Genomic DNA, 22,651 nt, shown 5'->3' with positions numbered 1-22,651 from the left:
TTTTGCTTAAAGAAGCCCTAGCTATGCCCTATTCTCAATCTGCTCCGTTTCCCTAATCTGCCTAATCTAAACTTAACCCTAGTGCAGGGCATTTCCTCCTTTTGCACGTGCCTTATCCCGGGCAGACTCGGTATTTTTTCATCTATTCTATTTTTTATATTTTTTTTTATTCATTAAACCTCTTCAACCTGTTGTTGTGGACCTTCTCTAGCCTTTTCCCATTTCTTATTACACATGTCTGATCGCTTGGTATTTCCACCACCTCATACGGTCCTCTCCAAATACCTTGCAACTTTTGCCCTACACCCGTTTGATTGTTCCGGACCAGCACCATTTCCCCCCACATGGGTTGCCACTCATTAGCGTTCTGGTCGTACTTTTCTTTTCTTTTGTGTTTCGATTGTATAAGATTTTCCCTAGCAATCAAGTGCATCTCTTTTAGTTTTGTTTGCATTTCTTCACAAAAATCAGAGTACAATCTTTTCCTCTCGTTTTGATTATAAATTGATGTGGGCAATCTAGCTTTCCTCCCGAAAACCAACTCATACGGAGTGTACCCTGTCGAAGTGTTTATACACGTATTGTATTCCATAGCGAAATATGGTAATACTTTATCCCAAGATTTATAATTTTTCCCGACAAATTGTCTTAAATATATTTTTAATTCTCTATTGGCTCTTTCAACTATATTTCCTTGAGGGTGGTATGCAGAAGTATTGATTTTTTTAATTTTTAGTAGTTTACATACATCTTTCATGACCTGGCTCATAAAATTTGTGCCCTGGTCTGTTACTAATTCTATAGGAACCCCTACAAGGCAAATAACCTCCTCTACAAAGGCTTTGGCTACTGTTGTTGCCTCTTGATTTCCCATGGGTGTTACAATAAGATATCTGGAGAGATCATCTTGGATAACCAATCCATATTTGTTTCCTTTCTCCGATTCTGGTAAAATCACAATATCCATGTATACTTTTTCAAAAGGATATTTTGAGGTGGTTGTGATTTGCATAGGAATTTTGTTGCATCTTCCTATCTTATTGAGCTGGCACGATTTACAACTTCTTACGTACCCTTCGATATCCTTGTCCATCCCCTTCCAAAAGAATAAGTCCTTAATCCTTCTTTTCATTCTTCTGGTTCCTAAGTGGCCTCCTAATGGAGCATCGTGAAACTCCTGAAGAACGGTGTTAATTTCAGATCTTTCTATTTCCACTTTATCAGCACCTGGTGTGTAATTTTGAAATTTTAATTTTGCTTTTTCTTTTAAATTGTTCAATTTGTCCCTCCTCTGTTTTTCTTGTTCGCTTGTTTCCCTTTCTAAATCCATTTTCATTAAATCTTCCCAGTGATTTGCCTGTTTAGTATCCATCATAGTTTGCCCACTGTTACTTTCCTCTACTTCGTTATTTGAAATAAGGGTTTTCTTGATTTGTTGGCGTGTGATGACTGCTACCGTTTTAATTTGTCCATCTTCTTGTATTTCCCTCAGTTTAATTTGAGGAAGCCTTGATAAAAAAATCGGCAACCACATTCTCCTTCCCTTTTCTATACCTTATTTCACATTCTAATCCCTGGAGCCTTAATCGCAATCGTGATAAAATTGGAGAATTTTCTTTGAGTCTCCATATTGACACTAGTGGTCTATGATCAGTGTATATGATAAACTTCTGTCCATAGACATAATGTTTAAAGTGCTCTACGGCCCACACGATCGCCAAGAGCTCCTTCTCGATTGGGTGGTATCGTTTCTCTGCTCCCACAAGAGTTTTGCTAGCATAAGAAATTGGCCTTTCAATGGTTTTCTCATTTGAAAGGACTGCTCCGAGAGCGTAATCACTAGCATCAGTGGTGATTACAAAAACATCATTATAGTTAGGACGTAATAATAAAGGCTCAGAAGTAAGAAGTTGTTTTAATTTTTCAAATGCTTGCTGACAGCCTTCATTCCAAACAAAATTTGTATTTTTCTTTAATAATTCATGCAATGGTTTGCGAATATTGGAAACGTTTGGAAGAAATTTCCCATAAAAATTAATGGTTCCCAAAAACGAACGTAGCTCCTTGAGAGTTTTTGGTATTGGCATATTTAAGATAGATTTAACATTAGCTAATGTAGGTTTAATCCCTTCCTCATTTATAGTGTGGCCCAAATAGTTTATTTGTTTATGAAGAATTTTACATTTTGATGGTTCAATCTTGAGGTTGTGCTGTTTTAATCCGTTTAGAACTTTCTCCAAATTGAGATTATGTTCCTCTTCTGATTCCCCAAACACTACAATATCGTCCAAGTACACGAATGCCTTAACGGGTTGTATAGCGTAAAGAACAGTGTTCATAAGTTTCTGAAAAGTTGAAGGACTATTTTTCAAACCCATTGGCATTCTTAAAAACTCATAATGTCCTTTGGACGTTGAAAATGCTGTTTTCGCAGCGTCTTTACGTGCTATCGGTATTTGGAAAAACCCGGATTTTAGATCAATTGTGGAAAAATATTTACTTTGGCCAATGTTATCCATTATATCATCTATCCGAGGAATTGGATAAATGAAAGGCTTTGTAATTAAATTAAGAGCTCGAAAATCAACAACAATCCGGTATTTTCGTTCCCCATCAACATCAGATTTTTTCGGTATGCACATCACGGGAGCATTCCAAGGGCTCTTACTAGGTCTTATAATTTGTTGCTTTAACATTTCCTCTATATGTAACTCCATAATCGTATTTAATGCTGCCGGAAATCTATATTGGCGTTTGTAAATGGGAATATTAGAGTTTGTTTCTATTTCATGTGAAGCTGCATCTGTATATGTTAAATTATCCCCTGGCAAATAAAATATATTTTTAAAATCATTAATGATATTTTTATATCTTTCGCTGTAGTCTGTTCTAAATGATCAAGACTAATTTTTCTCAACAATTCCACATATCTTTCAGAACCTATCAGTTGTATTTCCTTACTTGTTTCAACTACATCACAATCTATTTCTTGTTTCTCAATATGTGGAAGTAGTTCGAAATCTTCTGGTGGGGAAGCTAAATCGCATTCAATGCTATCAATAGGTAATTTTTCAATATTACTTTCATTGACCTCTCCGTTAACTGGACTTTTTAAGGATATGCTTTGAAAGTATTTATCGACTTTTAATGTGTATTGCTTTAGAAATTCTGCCCCCAAAATTCCTGGGACATTAAGTGTTTTAATTATATAAAATTTTATTGGGTATGTTGACCTACCAATATGTAAGTTAATTAGAATTGAACCTACTGTGTCGGATACTATTCCATCAAAACTAGCAAATTTTATATTATCATTATAATCTATTGAAGATGCCCCAAGCTCTTTTGCCAATTCCAAACTTAGAAAGTTAAAACAGGCTCCAGTATCAATTAAATAATAAATTTCTTTTGCTCCCATACATTTCGATAAAATTTTGGCCATTAATTTACCGTCTTTAATATAATCGATATTAAGCAATTCACTCTCTTCTACAAAATCGCTACATAAACCGTTATCAGATTTATTCTGATGTTCTTGACATGAACCGAAGAAGAATATATTATTTTGGCTTGTAGGAACACTAGTGTTTTTATTAAGATTGACTAGTGTTCCTTGTTTTAGTTTTTTTATTCACAGTCGGATTATCGGATTGTTGGTGATTGTGTGAGCTGTTAGAGTTATTATAGAGGTTGTTTTGAGAAGGCCCTTGTGTAAAATTATTTTGAGGTATTGTGTTTTGTGTGTTATTGTTTCTATATGGTGTAAAGTATCTTCTCGGGCGTGAATAATTGTTATTAAAATTAGGAGGATTAGTATTATATGTTGTACTGTTGTGTTGGGGTATCCCAAAATTATTAAAATGTGAATGGTTTAAGCTACTGTTACCATTATCGCAGCGTTTTCTACTATCAGTGCTACAATCTACATTAGGAGCAGTTTGGTTATTTGGATAGGTGTAATTATAGCTGTTTTGGCACGGGTTCATGGAACTCTCATTGCTGTAAGTTTCGAAAAATTGCGTGCGGTTTAATCTTTCCTCGATCTTTCGGATATGTTCGATTTGCACTACCTCTTCCTGGAGATATTCCAAAAGTTCATCAAAACTGAGATGCTTATTGGTTCTCGCAAGAGTTTTTAATTCCGGGTTCTTTAAACCAGCCAAGAAATGTATTTTTAAGTTTTTAAGTGCGTATGAATCTTCCGTATTTGCTCTATCGTTATTAATAATATGTTCTTTAAGTTTCATCACTCTTTCTTTGTATTTGGAAAAAGGTTCATTGACCTCTTGTTGCAGCGTCTCGACTTGTTGGAAAATGGCTTCCAAGCTAAACTTTTCTCCAAACACTTTTATCAGATTCATTTTAACACTGTTCCACGAATCATCCAAAATTCGATTAAAAGAACCCGCAGCCTCTCCCTTCAATTTGAACATTACCGTTCGTATAAGGTCTTCTTCTGATTCCCCTTCAGGAATTTGTTTCGCAAAATACTCTATTTGATATAGAAAACCGTCCAGATCTTTTGCTGTTCCGTGATATTCCGGAATGTAAAGCATTGCTTTCTCTATCGGAAATTCGTACGCCATACTTGAAATTGTACCGTTTAACGCTCTCTCGATTTCGACACTTTGGTTAAGAAGCTCTGCTTTGAGGATCTGGAGGCGTTTTTTATAACTATATTCCTGATTCATACAGGATTCGCTAACAGTTGTGGAGTTTAAGTTGTGTGTAGGTTGGAATGCACAAATATTAGTTAAGCTACCTGTATTAATTTGAATTGCTCTATTTCTAAGTGCTAACACCCTATTGTTCATCACCTTACGCCCGAAAATAAAATGAAGGATTTGGGAATAAATTACAAAGAGAAAGATCGTACAAACTATCTTAACTATTTATGTATTTTTTTTCTAATTATATTTAAAACGAATTAATAAAAGATTCAAAAGAACTTATGTGTAGTATTATTCACTATAATTTAATATCACTCACTATAACGCTGCTATTTTCCGCCACCACTTACCCAAAAAAATTTCACCAGCTACTCCCGTTTTTGCACACCAGTCAGAAATGTTACCTGCGCTAAAAATTTTGCGCTTTTCCGCTGTCACCACATGAAACGACTAACTACTTTCTTTTAAAATTAAACCAATTATTAAATTACTTTTATTTGGTATTACGCCAAACCAACTAAAACTTTATTGCACAAGCCAAAACCACCACCAAACCACCTGATAACCGTTACCAAAGTGCCGCGTCTTTTTTTCGCCATCGCGCCGCAAAACCGCTCGATCATCGTACCGCTTCGTCCGATCGCTCGCTCTCTCGGTTTTTTGGTTCGCTCGTTCTCCTCTCGCAACTATCCGCAATATTTATTCTCACGGCCGCCCCTTTAGCCGCAGCTACACGTAGCTTTATCGAAAACGGATCGTAGCGGGCAAGGTCGCTACAAGTGCAACGAGCAGCACTGCTGCCCCTAGCGACATCCGTGGCCCGTGACCAGCTCTTGTCCTTGCGGGACGCCGCCCTGTGCTGTGCTCATACTCCGCCTCGACCGTACCGTCACGCTTCTGGTCCGTTGCCGCGGATGCCGCTGGCCGCTGCTGCCGGTTGACGTTACATTTGGATCTCATTTTCCGCGCAGCTTCTTCACTCGACGCTTGCACATTCTACCACAGCAAACTGAAATGAGCTTTGCACACACACACACACATACACTTCTTGAGCTAGGCGTTGGGATTTATCTTTCCTCTTTCACAAACACTACCCACTGTTGCTCTTCACACGGCTACGCTCTATACAACCACAAACGAAACGCTCACACTTTGCTATCGCGTACACTGTAAAACGCAGACAAACGGTGACGATTGGGCCTTCCCCGCTAATGGTGGGGGCACAACGGCGTGGAAATCTAGCCAACCGGACCCACACTCCGGTGCTTCGGGGCGAGGTCAGAGGCTCGCAGGTCGATAGGATAAAAATAAAAGCTCGGCTCGGCCAGCCCATTACCATTACGGGAGGGGTGAAAGTTAATTAATAGAACGGGCGGACCGAAGAACGCGTATGTTCGGCCATTCGTCCACGCGCCGAAACCTTCGAAAACCTTCCTTCGGAAGAAACTCAGCGGGAAAGCAATAACCTTTCTTTGGAACGGTTCCAACCACTGGTGCAAGGCGGGGGTTTGCTGCTGAACAGAACGACCGCCTCAAGGTTAACCCAAAAGCTCCCGAAACGTGAAGCAGCATAACGTTGGGAGCAGTATGGCAGCGCATTAAAAATAATATTCCACCGCCCGTGCTGACAGTTTTGCTGCTCTTACTTCCTCCCTTTCCTCCCTTTCCATCAATTCCAAATTTGTACGCTGCTACGTCATTCGCAGGACCCCGGGTGTTTGGGGATCAACCCTTGTGCTCATTACACTTAACAAACACATGCACCCCAGATCGTGCGCTGGTGTGATCGGAGCCGAGCACAGCCGTGTGGCCGGCGGGTGGTAACACTAATGGTAGCGCGAACGGAAGAACCGACCGTATAACTTTTACGTTGATTGCAGCTGGACTTCCTCCCACACCTTTCGTTGGAAGGTCACCGCACGGCCCAGCCCCGCCACGGACCAACTGCCGCTGGTTGCTGAAACCGAAGAGAATGGCACCAAATTGCCCCATGACTGGCAGGATGGGGTCAGATCTGCAGAAATGATAGTTTGTATTTTTGTTTCATTTTTTAACTGTTGTGTTTGGTTCCCCCAACCAACTGGCCGGAGGCAGCATACACACACACAGCAGTAGCAGCTTCTGTGCCATTTCTAAACGCTTCAAGCACACTTCAATAAACCGCCGACTAAATTGGTTTGCGAATATGAAAAACAGCTCGTCAGAAGTTGACACACACCGAGGAAGAAAAGGGAGGGTGCGAAAGAAGGAAAGCAACAACCAAAAAAAACACACCTCTCTGACAGCTCCAGGTCAGTCGGCCAGATGGGCGGTAGGTGGGCTGAAAAGCTACCTAATTTCCCAACACAACCGGCACCACCGCGCGCTCACTATCTCTCTCTCTCTTCCTCTTTCTCTCTGTCGCTCGTCTGCAGTAGGCTGTTTTTATTTCGTCACTATGGCCAACCGCCCCCGGCTTGCCGTTGAATGATAAACGCATTTAATGGAGTGAAACTTTAATGAAGCACGGACAATCTTTCCAGCCGGCAAGAGGGGAAAGGCAGTGAGCTTGCGGACGAAAAAAAACCCAAACAAACAAAAATCACACATCCAAACGCTACCTATCGCACATCACCCGACCGAAAAACCCCCCTCGACTTGGGCGCCTGTGCACATTGGCTGACAATACCGCAGACACTACCGAAACCGACACCGGGTGGAGGGCTGTGCAACGATGTACGTGAGGCACATTGTGCGTCAATGCAATATGCTTTGGGTTGGGCCCGTCCACCCATCCGTCCACCCGGTGGCCCGGGCTGACCTGCATTTCGGTACGGGCGAGGGGAACTCACCTAGGCACCTAGGGGGGGTTTTCTGAGGCCGGCAAATTGGCCACATTTTGTGGAAGCACACCACACTGCGGGGAATATCAAAATCAACCTCAACCCAGCCTAGGCAGCCAGCGCGCACAATGAGCACGGCAACTGGCGCGGGGCTGGATGGCCAGAGTGGTTCGCAATTTTGTGGGTAGTTTGTTTTTATGTGCTGATGGGAAAGCCTCGATAGGTAATGGCAGCGCACTGGGTGCTTGCAACTATACCGCCGGTATCACACGCACATAAAAAGAGATACAAAGAGGGATATAGAAAGAGAGCGAGAGAGAAGGGGGAGGGGGAGGACAGTGTGTGAATGTATGCGTGTGTCTTTTTATAGTTCAGGTCCCGAACATAACATAAATCTACAAAAGCGTTGGAAAATGTGTGTGAAAATCGTTGCACATCCTCTCGGTGGACAAATGGAAATGAAATATGGTCACACATTGCCATCGATAAGCTTGCCAGGAAATGCACTTAAGCGCACACACATACACACACACTCCGGCACCATACGCTTAAAACACTGGAGACCGTAGCTTTTACTTGCTTTTGGGGCAAATGCACGAATTTGCTTATAGAAAGCTTCATTAGAATGACCTTCATTTTGTCCTTCCATTTAAAAAGCTCTCTTCTAAAAACCACTCCAAAAATATTTCGCAACTTTTTGTTTCTACAGGAAAATACACTCTAAAACGTTTCGTTTCAGCGCACTGTGTCGATTAGCTGTGTTTTTCTTCTGTTCGCCACGGAATTGTTTATTAGATTTTCTTCCTGAAAAATCTGAACCTCTCGCCGTTTTTCTACTCCACTAACACTACGCTACATTAGCGCGCTAGACTTTATTATTCCCCGTGGACGGTGATGGCTCTAGTCTAGCACAAAACCAAAAAAAAAAACGATTGATGCATTCGTATTCGTTCTGCTAGCTACTTGCACTGATCTCACCAGCATTGGCAGCAGATTGTTCCGCTGACGGACTGGTAGACAGTGTTGCACTGCACGCCTCGGACTGTCATTAGAAATCCCTTCAGATCTTTTGCTCCGTGTGCTCCGTGGCCGTATACACAGCTCGATTAAAACGATAGTTGCGCTCCGTTGCACACACTGCCCCAGTCGCACTTGCTCGCTGCTGACAAAAACGCCTCTTCCGATGGCACTGCATTACCCGGGGTGATGTTTTTTTTGTTGCTTCCCTTGCTTCTTCACTAAAATACCGATACAAACACTACGCCTGGGCCAACGTTGCAAAGGACGAACTTTCGCGTTCGCCGATCCGGTACCGGTTTAATCGACTCTGCCATCAGCAGCAACCCAACCGGGGAACCGGGACTGAATGACAAGGGGCTGGTGAGCGAATGTAATTTTCACGCCATGCCACGAGACTAGCGCCCGAAGGAAAATGTCGCTCCGGGGCAATGCAGCTATGCTGCGTGCAGAAGAAGCAGCGCCACTAATTCGACGATTGACTCGATTGATCTTCGATTCGCGCCGAGCTCGTGTGCGGACCGATACCGTGCGCTGGGACGTAAATCAAAAATGAGTTAACCATCAATCCGCCAGGCGATACATCGTCCGCGAGCTTTGTGGGATGAAGTGTGCACACACACACACACACAAAAAAGCCGTACAACACGTTGTTTGATCGTTGATGCCATCGGTCCAGTCCCGTTGACACTCAATTAGTTTCCCGTTGAACGTTGGAACGAGCAAAAGCAGCAAACACACAAAACACCGCCCCACCCAAAAAAAAAAAAAAAAAAAGCACAAACTCTGGCGACGCTGATTTAATGGCGCGCTTTCGAAGTTTTTCTTTCCGTAAAACAAAATGCGATTTGGCGTGTCGCTTGGCCTCAACATTGCTACACGGCAGTGGGGCAGAAGTTTTGCCCTCTCAAAAACTTTGCTCTATTTTTTAACTTAATTTTCATGATTTTACCGCTTGTTGCAAATCCAACGGCAAACCCGAAGGGAGGGCAAAAACAGCTACCAGACCAGAAATCGAGAAAACTAGCGAGCTGCTTTAAATACGCCGCCAGCAGCATAGCAACGCAGCCCTGCTGTGTTTACTGTGGCTTCAATGCCGCACGAGCGTCAACGGTCCGCGGAGGGCTGGATCGTGGTTCGGCAGGCCCCGAAAAGTTCAAATTAGAATAATAAACTAATTATCTTCGACGAGCACGAAACGGCCGCCTTCGGTGCCGTAGGGCACGGCCGACACGCCAACCGCCTGGCGGTAGTACGTACACGTTGGAAAAAGGTGACGGTTCGTCCTTGGCGGAAGCACCCGTGCACGGAGCGCGCCAAGTGTCAAAGCAACGACGCGCGCCAAGAGGTGTTACGGAGCCAAAGCAGCGTCGGGTGGCATTTCGCACTTCCTCTCGCTCCCTCTTCCTTGCTCCCTTTCTCTATTTCCACGTGGATCTTCGCCCGTAATGTCATTCGCGCCGATCGCCCTCCATCGATCTAATCTCGTTCCGATGCAATCCTTCAAGAATGCAATTAAAATTCCTCCCCACTGCTGCACGACCATCCAAAGGGCGAAAGTGCGTGGAGTAATTTATTCTTCACACTCTGGCATTTTCTCACTAACACACGCACACACACACACACATAGATACCCGCACATTGCGCCCACACACACACACGCATACCATTCAGGTGCATGAAATTGCATTTACTGCAAAGGCGAAGGAAGGACAACTCAATCATCATGGCGTCCCCACTGGGAAGGGAAAGCGGTTGCATCAAACGATTCGACGAAGGTGTCACTCAGAAGGTGCGAATCGAAGATGGTTTTCGATCGTGAAATACCTTGTCGTGTGTGTGTGTGCGTGCGTGTTCGTTGCCCACTCTGCCGACCCGACTCGTGTTGGTCGTTGGACTGTAGGGAAGGGTGAGTTTTGCGTGCGAAAAGGCACATCCACAGGGTGCCACGCAGAGGGTCTCCCACTCGGCACGCTAAAATGTTCTCGAACACACACCAAATTGAGCGAAGCATAGTCGTGCATGTGTGTGTGTGTCATTGTGTGAGTCATACGTGTTTCTTTTTTTTGTGTTTTGTAAGCCGAGGGCTTGGCTTCAGACCTTCGTGAGTCCTACTTATTTGCCAGCTACGGGAGCAGTAAAGGGAGCAGACTGAGCGTGTTCTGGTGGAAAGAGAAATATTTCGACACTGAGGGTAGTAAAATCGTTGCTACTACTGACAAGTAAACTGCTTTACATTGAACTATTTTGTCGCAAAATCCATGTTTTTGGGTGTGCAGCGAAGCCTTTAGATGTCAACAAACGGTGTTTGCGTTACCTTCTGTTGCTTATTATATTGTATTTTGGGGGAAAAACATATTTGGAAAAATAAGAATCCTCCCAATGTCCATTTCCCAATTCACTGCACTGTCTTTCGTTCCTGCATAACGATGTCGAAAATCACAACAACCCATTAAGCGAGCCTCTCGATTTGTGTGTGCATCACCAGCAATAACCACCCAGGCAACCTCAACCGTTCCACATTTTGCTTCATTGCGGTTCGGATTAATAGTAATTATCTCGCTGCCCGCACGTACGAAACATCACTTGGCAACGAAACGCAATTCCACCAAATGCGAGATTGCCCTTGCCACAAACACACTGCACTTGCACTTTGACCCATGCCCGCGTCACCCTTTCTTCTCTATTTCTTCTCCGAAACGAATTGTGTGGACTGCACCACTCGACCCAATGCACCGCCTGACGGGGGGTGCAGCCAATTGCAGGTGGATGCACCAGGGCAAAGGAGCACACACTGAAAGTGGACCAGGGCACCGTTGACCGTAGGCCGAAGCAATGATTGCAAAACTGGCCACTCACACGCTACAGCGCCAGTACGGACGGGCGACTTTTTTGGCTCACGTCCTTTGGAACGGTCCTTTCGCAACTGACTGCAAACCGACGGCCGCTCGTTCGCGTGGTACGTGGACCCTTTTTCCTTCGGGTTGATACTCGTCAGCAACCCTCCTTCTTCCTCTTCCCACCCTACGCACACAACCACACATACACACACACACACACCCGTACTGTCGGCACCTGATCGCACCAAAACAAACGTTCGGCTATTCGGGTGCTGTGGTTTTGCCTTGGCTGTGCTTCGGCTGTGGTTCCGCACAGTAGGGGAAAAATAAGCCGTCCCAGCAAGGCTGTAGAAGGTTGCAGCGCGAAACCAAAACAAGTCCCGAACGAAGCCGAAGCGGTTGCCACGAAGTCGGAGAGCTTTTCCATACGCTTTCAACACAGCAGCAGCGGCGGCTGGCAGCTGGAGCTTGCATTTCCCCGCTTTTCGCTTGGGGGAGGCGATGAAAGCTTTGCACCGTGAAAGTGCAAGCGAGACGGACGGATTTTTCATCAGGCAAAACGGGACAAACCGAGCATGGTGCGAGCTCGTGCTGTACTAAAACGGTCACGACAATTACACTGCTAAATATTGTTGAATGGAATTGCTGGCGTCCCGACGTGATGGTGAAGGTTAGCGGGCAGGAACGAGGCAGGAAAATTTGATAAAGATTCGAGGTCTGCGTGGCCCAGGCATCGAGCCCGCTGTGACACGGCATGGTATGGAAATGGTGGAGGTGCGATAAGACAAAACTTGACCCCATCCATCATACCTGAAAGGTTGACTGGCTAAGTGTGGAGTGTTTTGGTTCGAATAGAACGCCTAATTGAGATGAAGAATGAAAGTTTAACCGCTATTAATATCTTCCCAGTTCGAGAACGGTACATTTACGGAAAGTGCATTTGGAATGGATTTCTTGACCAACGTGCTTGTAGATAGCATCTTTTGCTTCCCTTTATTGAGTTCTTCCAATGGTGTTCTGTCTAAGTTCTTCTTGTCTGGAACATTCTGTGAGTGTTGGTCAAGATTTTTACTGTGGACATGCCTCCGAACAATGTCTTAATACAGGGTGATTGATGGAAATGTTATGAAAACAGCCTACTTTATAATTATTTTGTAAAACACTGAATCATACATAAGATAGAGTGCAACAGCTCATACAAAGCAGATTAGCAGAAGATACAGATAAAGAAGTTCTCTCCCTCGAGTTACAACTAATGAGAATTCGTACTGAAAGATTATTTTCCAATTTGTTCGGTCGGTTTATCCGGCATCATTTATATGTCTGGCAAGTAGTTCAGTAGTAATAATTAATCGATAATAAATTGTTAAGAAATGTTAGTCACTCACAATGTTGCTACAGTACAACGATGCTCTCAAACATGTACGAATTAGTTACTTTTGCACATTCACCGAATCATAAAGCTTCATTAGACAAGTTAGACAGAGCTAATTCGGGCGTGGACAAGAATTCCTTGGCCAGTGGTTTCTTCAATCACTGCTCCCAAGAGCCCTTGAAGCACGGCAAGTCGCAACCGTCGCGACCAATATCTCACCACTTCCCCGGCTACCCGCAAGCTATTCATATCACTCTCCATTAGCTCCTGCCCCGTACCAAGGCAAAGCAACCTCGAGACGGTATCGCGGTGCCATTACACACTGCACCGCGAGTTGCAGGTTGCGTGTGGAGTGAAAATTTATGCATTCGCGTTGCTCTTCCACCGCCATTCCGCACCGTCGCTCCAGCAAGAAAGAATGGCATTAGCTCAGCAGCAAGAGAAAGACAGAAGCGGACGCACGGAGTGATCGGCAGCGAAGAATGGAATGCACGGTGGTACGGGCGTACGCCTGACGGATGGTTGATGGTGCCCAAATGTTTCATGCCCTTTTGCTCGGTCTGTTTACTTGCTTTCAGCGGTTCTTTTTCTTACCTCGCACTCCGCCTTTTTGTGTGTTTGTGGGTGTGCTTCCTAACCTGCCCCAAACCATGGTCATTCGGCGAGAGTGATGTAACTGTACGGCGTTAGAAGAGCGAAGGCCAATGTTTGGCTCGTGATGGTAAACAAGACTCTTGTCTAAGAAATTCTTTTCTACTCGCTTAGCACACACACACATACACTACTGCAGCGAGTGCGCGTGGATTATTTGAAACAGAGGGCAAGATGTTAGATGTCGCGTGCATTTTTTTGCTGTCGTTCCCTTAGGACAAGCTAAGAAAAAATAAGCCATGTCCAAGACATGCAGAACTTTGGCGTACGGTACAGCTAGCCGGTACAGCAACTAGAGCAATGCAAGCGATCTCGGGAGGAGAAGTAACACGGTGCAGCGTAAAAATACATAAACACATGAACGCTGGTGTAAGTTTCAGCGTGCTCGCTGGCGCACCAAAACAAACCGGGACCGAAAAGTAGGGTGACACTGAAACTTACCATAAATCTTACCCCAGTTGGCCAACACACTTTGCGGGCGAGCGGGAGATGGCCGAAGCTATTTGTGGCACATACAGCCAGCGCTCTTATCGCGCGACACGAGGAATTGTGTCGTTCGCGTTTCAACGGCTTTGACCCAATCCAAACAAACGCAAACTATTGCCATCGCGGCTGGGGGCTTTGTTGCGAGTGGGACGCAACAGTGAGGAGGCACAAAGTTTGTAAGCTGAAGACTTTTAAACCCCATCTTGATGGGATTTTTATGCATGTTGGAGGCGATCGTGCAAAGGAACGAGCCAACACATTGAAAAATGTTGCTCGAGAAATGCTTCCTGTGAGAAATGCTTAAAAACTTCCTCTATGTACGCGATGGTGCCAACGAGCATTGATGATTAAGCAACGAGATGATACTGCAATTTCAACGAAGGAAAGGAATGCTTCAGCTCAAATCTTTTCACCTGATTAAATGGCATATCACGCCAGCCAGGCCAGCCGCTAAGCCGCGATTAGCAGCATGAGGACGAGCTTGAGTCTCGCCCTTTCCACAGAATATTGCTACTCGAGCGAAACGGTCGCCACTGTTTCCATTTCTAATCTAGTGATTGCAGCTAAACCTTTTCACTTGAACCAACCATTGCTTAGCGGGCGGGTATGTCTGTTTGGCTACCAGATAAAGCGTACCTTTGCCACAATGCGCGGTTCTGGTTCGTCAAACGTCCCGACACAAGGATAATGATAATTCCCAGCTTAGCCCAGCTACCTGTTCGTGGCACGGAAAGAAAAGCAGCGAGTCGTGAGCAGATCATGTTGCGAAAAAATAAAGTGCCCTGTCATGTCCACGGCGGCAACGGTTTACAACTGTGGCCAATTAACGCGGCCGCTTTTAAAGCGTACGAAAAGTAAAAGGTACAATACAACAAAAGCGCCGAAAAAACAACAAACAAACTCATACGCAAACACACGAATGTTTTGCGTTGCGAACCGCATAAAGACTGCTTGACCAGCGACCCGACCAGCGCACTGATGAAGTGCCCGTAATCCGTTGTGCTAGTACGGGAGTGACAGGTCGGTTCCAGGAATTTTCAGCTGCCGCTTTGCTACAAATCCCGCGGGGCAATCGTAAAGTTGACTTTATCCACGCTAAGCTCGCCGAGATCGTGAAGTCTATGGCTAAGAGCATTTCCCCGTCCGGGCGGTGTCTGTGTCACACGATTGTCAGTGGAGCTTTGGTGTCCATCAGCAGGTTTGGATGACGGATTATGATTATATCGTTGCCGGGGCAGTTTTGTAATTTTCTTGGAAGCAAGTCTACTTTTCGGCATTCAAACTCTATAGCAATGCTGTGAAATTGAAATTGTCATTTTGAGTATTTGAGATATTGAAATATTTGGAATTAACATTTGCAAATGATTGGTTTTATTGCAAACTTGCACACCATAATTTGCCTGACACGATCGCTCTTGGATTTCACAGTATTTGAATAAATTATCAGACTGTTTTTCCACGTCTTGCGTGCACTATTTTGCTCGGCCAGCAAGCTCTTCCCAAACAATGACTACTTCCGGCCAGGACAATCGTTTGAGCTATTTCTGGAGCGTCTTTAAATAATGGATCATCTATCGATTGGATGGCCCACGCCGATGAGTACTAGACCATGGTCCTGCCAGCGTTGCCACGCGACTACGCGCAAGGACATCGAACCATACGACGGAAACCCGGCGGGCCGGTGCCATCCGCAACCGATCGATGCTCATTTCGCTGCACTAATTCGAGCTAATCCTGATCCCGATGCCATTCTAGCTCTTCTGGATGCTTTTGTAAAAGCAGCACAAAGGTCGAACGGTGCAGTATAGAAGCAAACACACAAACACAAAAAGATACCCTTTATTTTGAATGGCATCGCTGCTCAGATGAGATCATACTCCCTCACTAGTTGAAGTGAAAGAGAGACGCAACAAATGCACACAATCGAGGCTAGCTTGCACTACGTAAAGAGGCCAGGGAAGGGCACGGAGCTCGACTCAAATCTCGCTCCAGAAGGACACTCGCCACACACATTATATGCTGATTATCAATCAATTGAGACGAAAATAATGAAATCGTTCCACATTGATGAACGCTAATGGTTTCAAACATGGACAGCGAGAGCGATAGAGATACAGAGAGAAAAAGGGAAGTGATATAGAAAGGGAGTATAAAAGTATCCTTAATGTCTCTTTTAACAATATCATACAGCATTAAATCTCCAATACATGCTGTGGTAGAAAATCAGCAAATGTAAAAAAGAAACATGACAAAGAAACACTTAAACAGGCCCACTAAATACAAGTACAAGTGCTTGGCGATACTTTCATGGGGGGTTTCTGTTACAGTAAAACTATCGGTCACTTGCAATCGTGTGCAGTACGGCAAAGAAAACACGACAAAAGTAGCACAGTGCCAGCTCCCGTGGAAACTTTGCAACAAAAGCCATGTTTGACCCATTCAAATACATGATTTAGCTGAGGCCGCTTGGTCGTCCTGTCGTGTTGTAGCCGTAAAATGTAGCCCAACCCGAAAAAAGGATGCAGAAATATGGAACCCCTTTTCCGGTAGGTAGCACTGCTCGGGCTGTGGTGACTGTGACTGTGCATGCAAATATGCAGCACCATTAAAAATCGTTGATCAGGGGTAAGTAAATCATTGTCCGGCGTTTTTCGTCCCAGCTCGCCAGCGTGCCTCCCAGCGCGGCCCGAGGTAAAAAGAAAAATAAATGTATGTGTGTTTGTGGGGCCGTGTGTGCACACGGTGCACAAAAGGCTAATTATAATTTAATCGCACACATTTACATTTGCAACCACTCGACCGTTGTGGGGTTGCTTTTTCGTGCCGTCTCGTGGCCTTTGGCACCGAACGTTCTAAGGATTTGTTTCCTCGAATGAAGGAACAGTCGTGGTGGCAGTGAACCACCGGAAACAACCTGTAATGTCACCATTGTACATCCAGGAGACTGGGATAGTGGACACGATGCGTTAAAGGTGAACAATTATTCATACTTTTCACACAGTGCCCGACAGCCGTTGGTTGGTGAAAAGCTGTAGACAAACAATAAGTAATAGACGGGGCAGTTGTGCTTTCGTAGCTTAACTGCATTTGTGCACCATCACATACGTTTACCAACTTAAGGGGGGAGGAATAGAAATGGGAAACCAGGTTGCTTTGTTTGTGAATTAAGGGCAGTAAATCTTTTACCTGATTTCGATTTAATTTCACTTTGTAAACTCTGACGCCAAATACAAGAGATAAATAGCAATATTTATTCATTTTCTTTTGAAACTGATGAAAAGAGGGTTCATTTATTTTAGGGTAGTCTTAAAAGGTTCACATATAACTTGAAAAACCAACACGTCGTACAAAACACCATGCGTCTCCATCACAATGCTAAATGTCAAACATTTACAACAAATGAATGCACACTAAATGAGGCTTTATATACAACCCTCAACTGCCTTGTTTTTTAAGTATGCGCTATGATAAATATAAAAAATCGGTACAAACAATGATAACAATAAGAACAGCTAAAAATAATAGATTACCATAGGAAGCGGCCCATGTCCTGAGCAAAATCTAGTACACACCCAGCCACAGCGTAATGTTAGTTAATGCTTGAATAAGAATTCTTTGGATATCTGCTTCTCAAGGTAGCCTCATATAACACGAAACGTACTATTTAATTGTTTCTACAACCTCATATTATAACAGTTTGAACAAAACGCTTGGAATCATCAAAAACCCAATTCTTCGCACAACGCACATGCAAACACTCTCAAAGCTTCTCCGTTGCATTCCAAGCTGCCACCGTTGCTGAAAGCATACATTTCTATTTCAATATTTGAATAAATGTATGAATGGTGAAATCTTCACCTCAGAAAGCTTCTCAGAGTGTGCTACTGTTTTTCATGAATCGAAACGTCGACCAAGCTCGGACATATTGTTCGCAATATAACATATTTTTCGCATGCGCAGTACAGATGGAACTTCTACGAACAGTGAGCTTTTCTTGTATGAAAAAACTTGCACACAAAGACAATACGTAGCATGAAACATAAATTGTTTTAAATAACCTCTGAAAGCTTTTCACAAACAAAAGCATTCAATTTAGCTTTATAGTAAAGCTTTACGCTCAAGAGTGTGAGCTTTGCTTTATGGAGATTTCATGTTTGCAGGATTGCTACAGCTAGTAAATAAAAACCTGCAGACGAAAGCTGACGCTCAAGGTCACGTAAACACTTTCTCACTAGAACCAAACAGAAATGGGCTTCCTTGCGTTTGTTTTGCCGCGCTTAAGCTGTCACCCTACTTTAACATTTACAACTGTTGATGGGAACGCTTCCGTCAAGTCGACCGTTACATGCTTGAATCACATTCTCTTTCAACTACCCCTTCAGTTAAAAATCGTGTAGAAAATGTTACGCATCCTTTAAAAACATGGGACTCTAGGGGAGAAACACAAAGTTAAAGTTTAGATTGTTTACTTACCGAGAATGGAAACGATGAGGAAAATTCTCAGCAGTGTCACTAACATGATGATATGTTTTCGTTACTGTTTGTGCGCCGTGCTGGTGTGCCGGCGTCGTGAAAGGCGTTATCCTTGGAGATGGAGTGTTTTTGTTGTTGTTGTTTTTGTTTTTGTATCTGGTTATCGTCCTCCGTCCGTGTTTATATGGCGCGTATATTGTGGCTCTTCGTCTGCAGTAACCGTCTGGCTGTCGGCCGTGTCGGTGAAGCGTAAATGAGAGAGGGCCGACTGAATGTGAAATTAATTTCTCCCACCCCGTCTCCACTACCGTCCGCCGTCACTCGCACTGGAAACCCCCTGTAATGAAAATAAAGCGAAACGGCTGGGCGAATGAATAAAATGGCTATAAAAATATATCATCATTTAGCACGGTGAGTATATTGCACCCGTAAGCACGCATGACACACATACACACTCAAGCGTCGCGGTAAGGCTCATCATGAGCTTTAGGACGGTGGTAGATTAAAAGAGTACCTTACCTCAAGGGTCGTTAAGTGGGACCGGTTAGGAACGGTAAACGAGACCACTACCACTTGAATGCGATTGACTCAAAATGTCACCCTAAGCTCGAAGCATGTGATTCTCTTTGGCCTGGGCTCAGACGGGCGAAGGGGAACTTTGTTCACGTCCGAGACTCTGTTATGATCGACCTGAGAGTTGAGGTACTACATTTCCTCCAGCTTTGCCCGGTGCTGTCAGATAAACTGCCGAGACAAATAGACACCTAATGCAATCCGGCTCATACGGTTCCCCAGTGCACTGTACTGTGAGTATGATGGGCTTAAGCCTGGGGTTCAGCAAAGCTTCCTTGACCCCGTCATTGGCTGGCAAACACCCTAACCCGAACGAGGTTGCTACAGAATCTGCATCATGAAATTTACGTTACGCTAACGATACCGCTACTAATGGGATCAAATTAATTAGTAAAACTTTTCGTGTGAAATAGCACACTTGCTGCTCGTAATGCGAGTTCTAAAGATAAGAGTAGATTATTCAAGCATAGGAAACTCGCAACAGGTTATTCTGTTTTGTTATTTGTGCTTTGACGTATCTGTATTTTGAAACTTTGCATAATTTTTGTTAAACGATAGATAAAAGAGATTAAAAAGCTTACAAAATGCTTGATGTTCAACGGTACATAATTCATATTACGATTGTCAGCATGAATTCACAAATTGTCATTAAATGATCGTTGTGTTTTGTCGAATGATGCGGCAAATAGTTTAGTATGTGTTCTATATTTGCTACGTTAATTCTTTTTCACATCATTTTTTCTTTAAAAAAACATTCGATTGAATACATTAGTAATTGATTGAAACAAATGCAGAGACAAACATTGAAGAATTTAATTAACTTAATGTATAAATAGCTCAAATAGGAAAAATCAAAACTCTGGGCTGCCTTATTTTCAAAGCGATAATTATGTCTATAAGCATTGCTATATGGTCATTGCAATTGTAAAAGTGAACTGTCATACGTATGCATTCCACATTTATGTTTTAGAACAACTACTTGTTCCAAATGGTGAATTTGTTTTCTTTCTCCTAATGAAGCCCCATTTTCCTTATCTGTATAGTGTTGAGTAAGTGCATCAACAACTGCTACTTTCATGACAAAACATACGAAAGTATCGATTCGTTCTCATTCACATGCGATACTTATGCTTGTAGCAACCTTACAAACAGGTTGAAGCAGATTCACACGCGCATGAAGCGAACATTCGTATCAAACCACAGTTCGATTATTCGAGCTATTCCATGTTCTATCCAACTGTTTACGATACGTTGAACATTTTCGGGTTAGGGTTTGTGGTTTTTATTTCCACTTGCTCATGCCCTTGCCATGGTTGCTCGATTTGCAAATCATGCTCAAGCACGAATGTTACCGGTTCCCGGTACGTGCTTCAGCTGCACGGAAATTGGCTAATCATCGAGGGTATTCAAACAAATTCACCTCAGCGCATGGTTCCTAATGAGGGTGAATTAGTAGCATATGTGAATTGTTCTGGTGAAGAATTTTGTAGATAAGGGCGGGAGCTTAAATTCTATTAGAAGTGTTCTTTGCAATACTTTTCATCACTTGCGTTGTTGGAATTTGTTTTTCATTTGCTCAATACACTACGATAAGTTCCAACAACGACTATTGTTGTTTGGATGTCCGGTTCTATTCTATGTGATATGTGAAATGGTGCGTTAAGATGGAAACGTCAAATTACGATGGAAACCTTTTTGTTGGAAACAAATTCCTGTAAGCTAATTGCTCCAAAAGCCCAACAAAAAAGAGCTCTTCAGTATTATCCTCTTTTCCAAAATCATGTTTTTGTTTACAACAGCATATCTTAACATTTGTCCTATGAAATCACTCCTCTATCCTCTCCGCAGCTCGATTTTAAAAGGCTTCATTATCGGCTCAGCCAGCTAGGCTGGAAGTTAATCAAGAATTCGCAATCAACTCGTACTAACTCCAAAACTCCCCTGTTCCCATTGCACTAACGAACAGCACCTGCATGCATTTCGGAACGAAACATTCTCATCATAGGTGTGTTCGAGTTGACATACAAACAACCCTTTCCGACGACCTCGGTACGTCTCATTAAGTTTATTTCTACGGCGGCCCTTTACATCTGGAAGCAAAGTGCGGAGGGAAGGTTTTTGCTGTAGGTTTGCTCTACTCATCAATTATTTATCAAAATGGCTTTGCTGTGTGAATGTATGGGATGCGTAAACATGCTTTTTGTTACAGTATAGTTCTTCCGGAAGAAGACGTACAGAAGGTCTGTGGATGGTGTTGACCATTAATTACACACCTGCACTGTGTGATTTTGTTTGAGAAGGAAATTGAGCAGAATGATTTTGTTGTTGTTTCCGCCGTTTTTTTGTAATGAAAATATAAAATTAATAAAGTAACACACATTTTCTAGCTTTAATAACTGGAATGTAATGGAAAAGTACACAGTAGTACATTTATTACTTGTCTCACATAAGGACAAATGTAGGATTAGTATTCTAATAATTGTAATTGAGATTTTCAAGCTTAATCTCCAATACTTCTGAATAAAATTTACAATATTTTTGTTACAACATTTTACATTTATTGTGGATGTTGAAACGTAGTGCTTTCTTCATTTTATCTATTAAGCTTTTCTCAAAGATTTTTTTATAGCTGTTAGTAAAAATATTTAATTATACTGAAGTAAAAATACACAAGCATTTTGTTGTAAAAATCAAGTTTTGAAAATACGTTTTTTTTAATTTAACTGTTGATTTAGCTTTAATCTTACCACGTTCACCCGATAACCTGCATAAAACCAGAAAGATTAGAACCATGTTGAGTTAAATAATTCTCTCGAAATATACCAAAATCAAAACCCATCATTTGCTAAGTTTCTACTGTGAATGTTCCAATGTTTTCCCTTGGAGTGTCTCCTCTTGGCCCATTGTCCAACCCGTCCGGCACGTACGATATTGTCGATAAATTTTCACGTCTCGTACGCAACAAACACGAGCACACCCGTAAACGGTAGTTAATCTGCTTAAGAGGTATAAAATTTTATTTTTCCCTCCAAAAACCAGCTTAACCACAATCCTTGCCAGACAGCCTCTGCGCTGGCACTGGGGTGGCACAAACGTCACGCGGTTGCACGGCGTGAGTGTCGCCTGCAAGTGCGTGTGACAACATTTTGTGGACCCTTCGTTCTTCATTCCACCTTCGACCCGTTGTGGTTTGTGTGTTACGAAACGGCACTTCATCATCTTTGTAGCCCATTCGTCGAGGTCGAGGTGTGCAGGTTATGATAATACATATTTAATCATGTAATTAATTTTTGTATTCATAGCCCCTTTGCAAATAGAAGCGGCTTCCAGGTGTGGAAGTAGCACGGGTGCTTGTGAATGTACCAAAACACACAAGCTATACACATTTTTTTGGGGTGTGAATGTGCTCGGTGTGAGCGGTGCCGTTGCTTCCTCCGTACCAATGTGATCCTTCCGTCGAAGGTTATCAACCATTGTTTCAACACGTAGTGGCCTCGCTTTCGATGAAGCGCTCCTAGCACAGGTATGATGAGTACACCTAACCACTTTTACCGATGGGGGTTTTACCGGTCATTTATACAATGCAACGTGTGGCTAAAACAAAGCGAACTTTGCTACCTTTGCTTGTACAAATCGTCCTAGTTCAACAGTGCGTTGACGTCTTCGGGACCGTCCGATGTGGCGTAAATCCTGCTGAAATATTCAAAACAGTTTTATAACAAATAAATCCCCCCTTTTTATAAC

The 22,651-nt window shown here is 43.2% G+C and overlaps 1 protein-coding gene across 4 annotated transcripts in view; it reads right to left on the bottom strand.

The window, feature by feature from the left end:
• The window catches only part of LOC120898596, a 122,009-nt gene extending 102,290 nt beyond the window's left edge, over window positions 1-19,719 (bottom strand). For 3 of the 4 annotated variants that reach the window (XM_040304670.1, XM_040304671.1, XM_040304673.1), the window contains exons 1-2: window positions 11,369-11,431; window positions 5,453-5,837 (exon numbers count right to left, since the gene is read on the bottom strand). In XM_040304670.1, coding sequence (XP_040160604.1) covers window positions 5,453-5,630 — 178 coding nt within the window. In that variant the 5' untranslated portion in view covers window positions 5,631-5,837; window positions 11,369-11,431. Of the gene's footprint in view, window positions 1-5,452; window positions 5,838-11,368; window positions 11,432-18,334 lie in introns of those variants that run through there. The other variant, XM_040304672.1, reaches the window with a different exon arrangement.
• Window positions 19,720-22,651: the final 2,932 nt, after the last annotated feature.

Source organism: Anopheles arabiensis, chromosome 2, assembly GCF_016920715.1.
Source record: "Anopheles arabiensis isolate DONGOLA chromosome 2, AaraD3, whole genome shotgun sequence".
In the NCBI taxonomy this organism is placed as follows: Eukaryota; Metazoa; Arthropoda; class Insecta; order Diptera; family Culicidae; genus Anopheles; species Anopheles arabiensis.
Note: the sequence above shows the minus strand (reverse complement) of the source record. Positions and strands in the feature narration are given on the sequence as shown.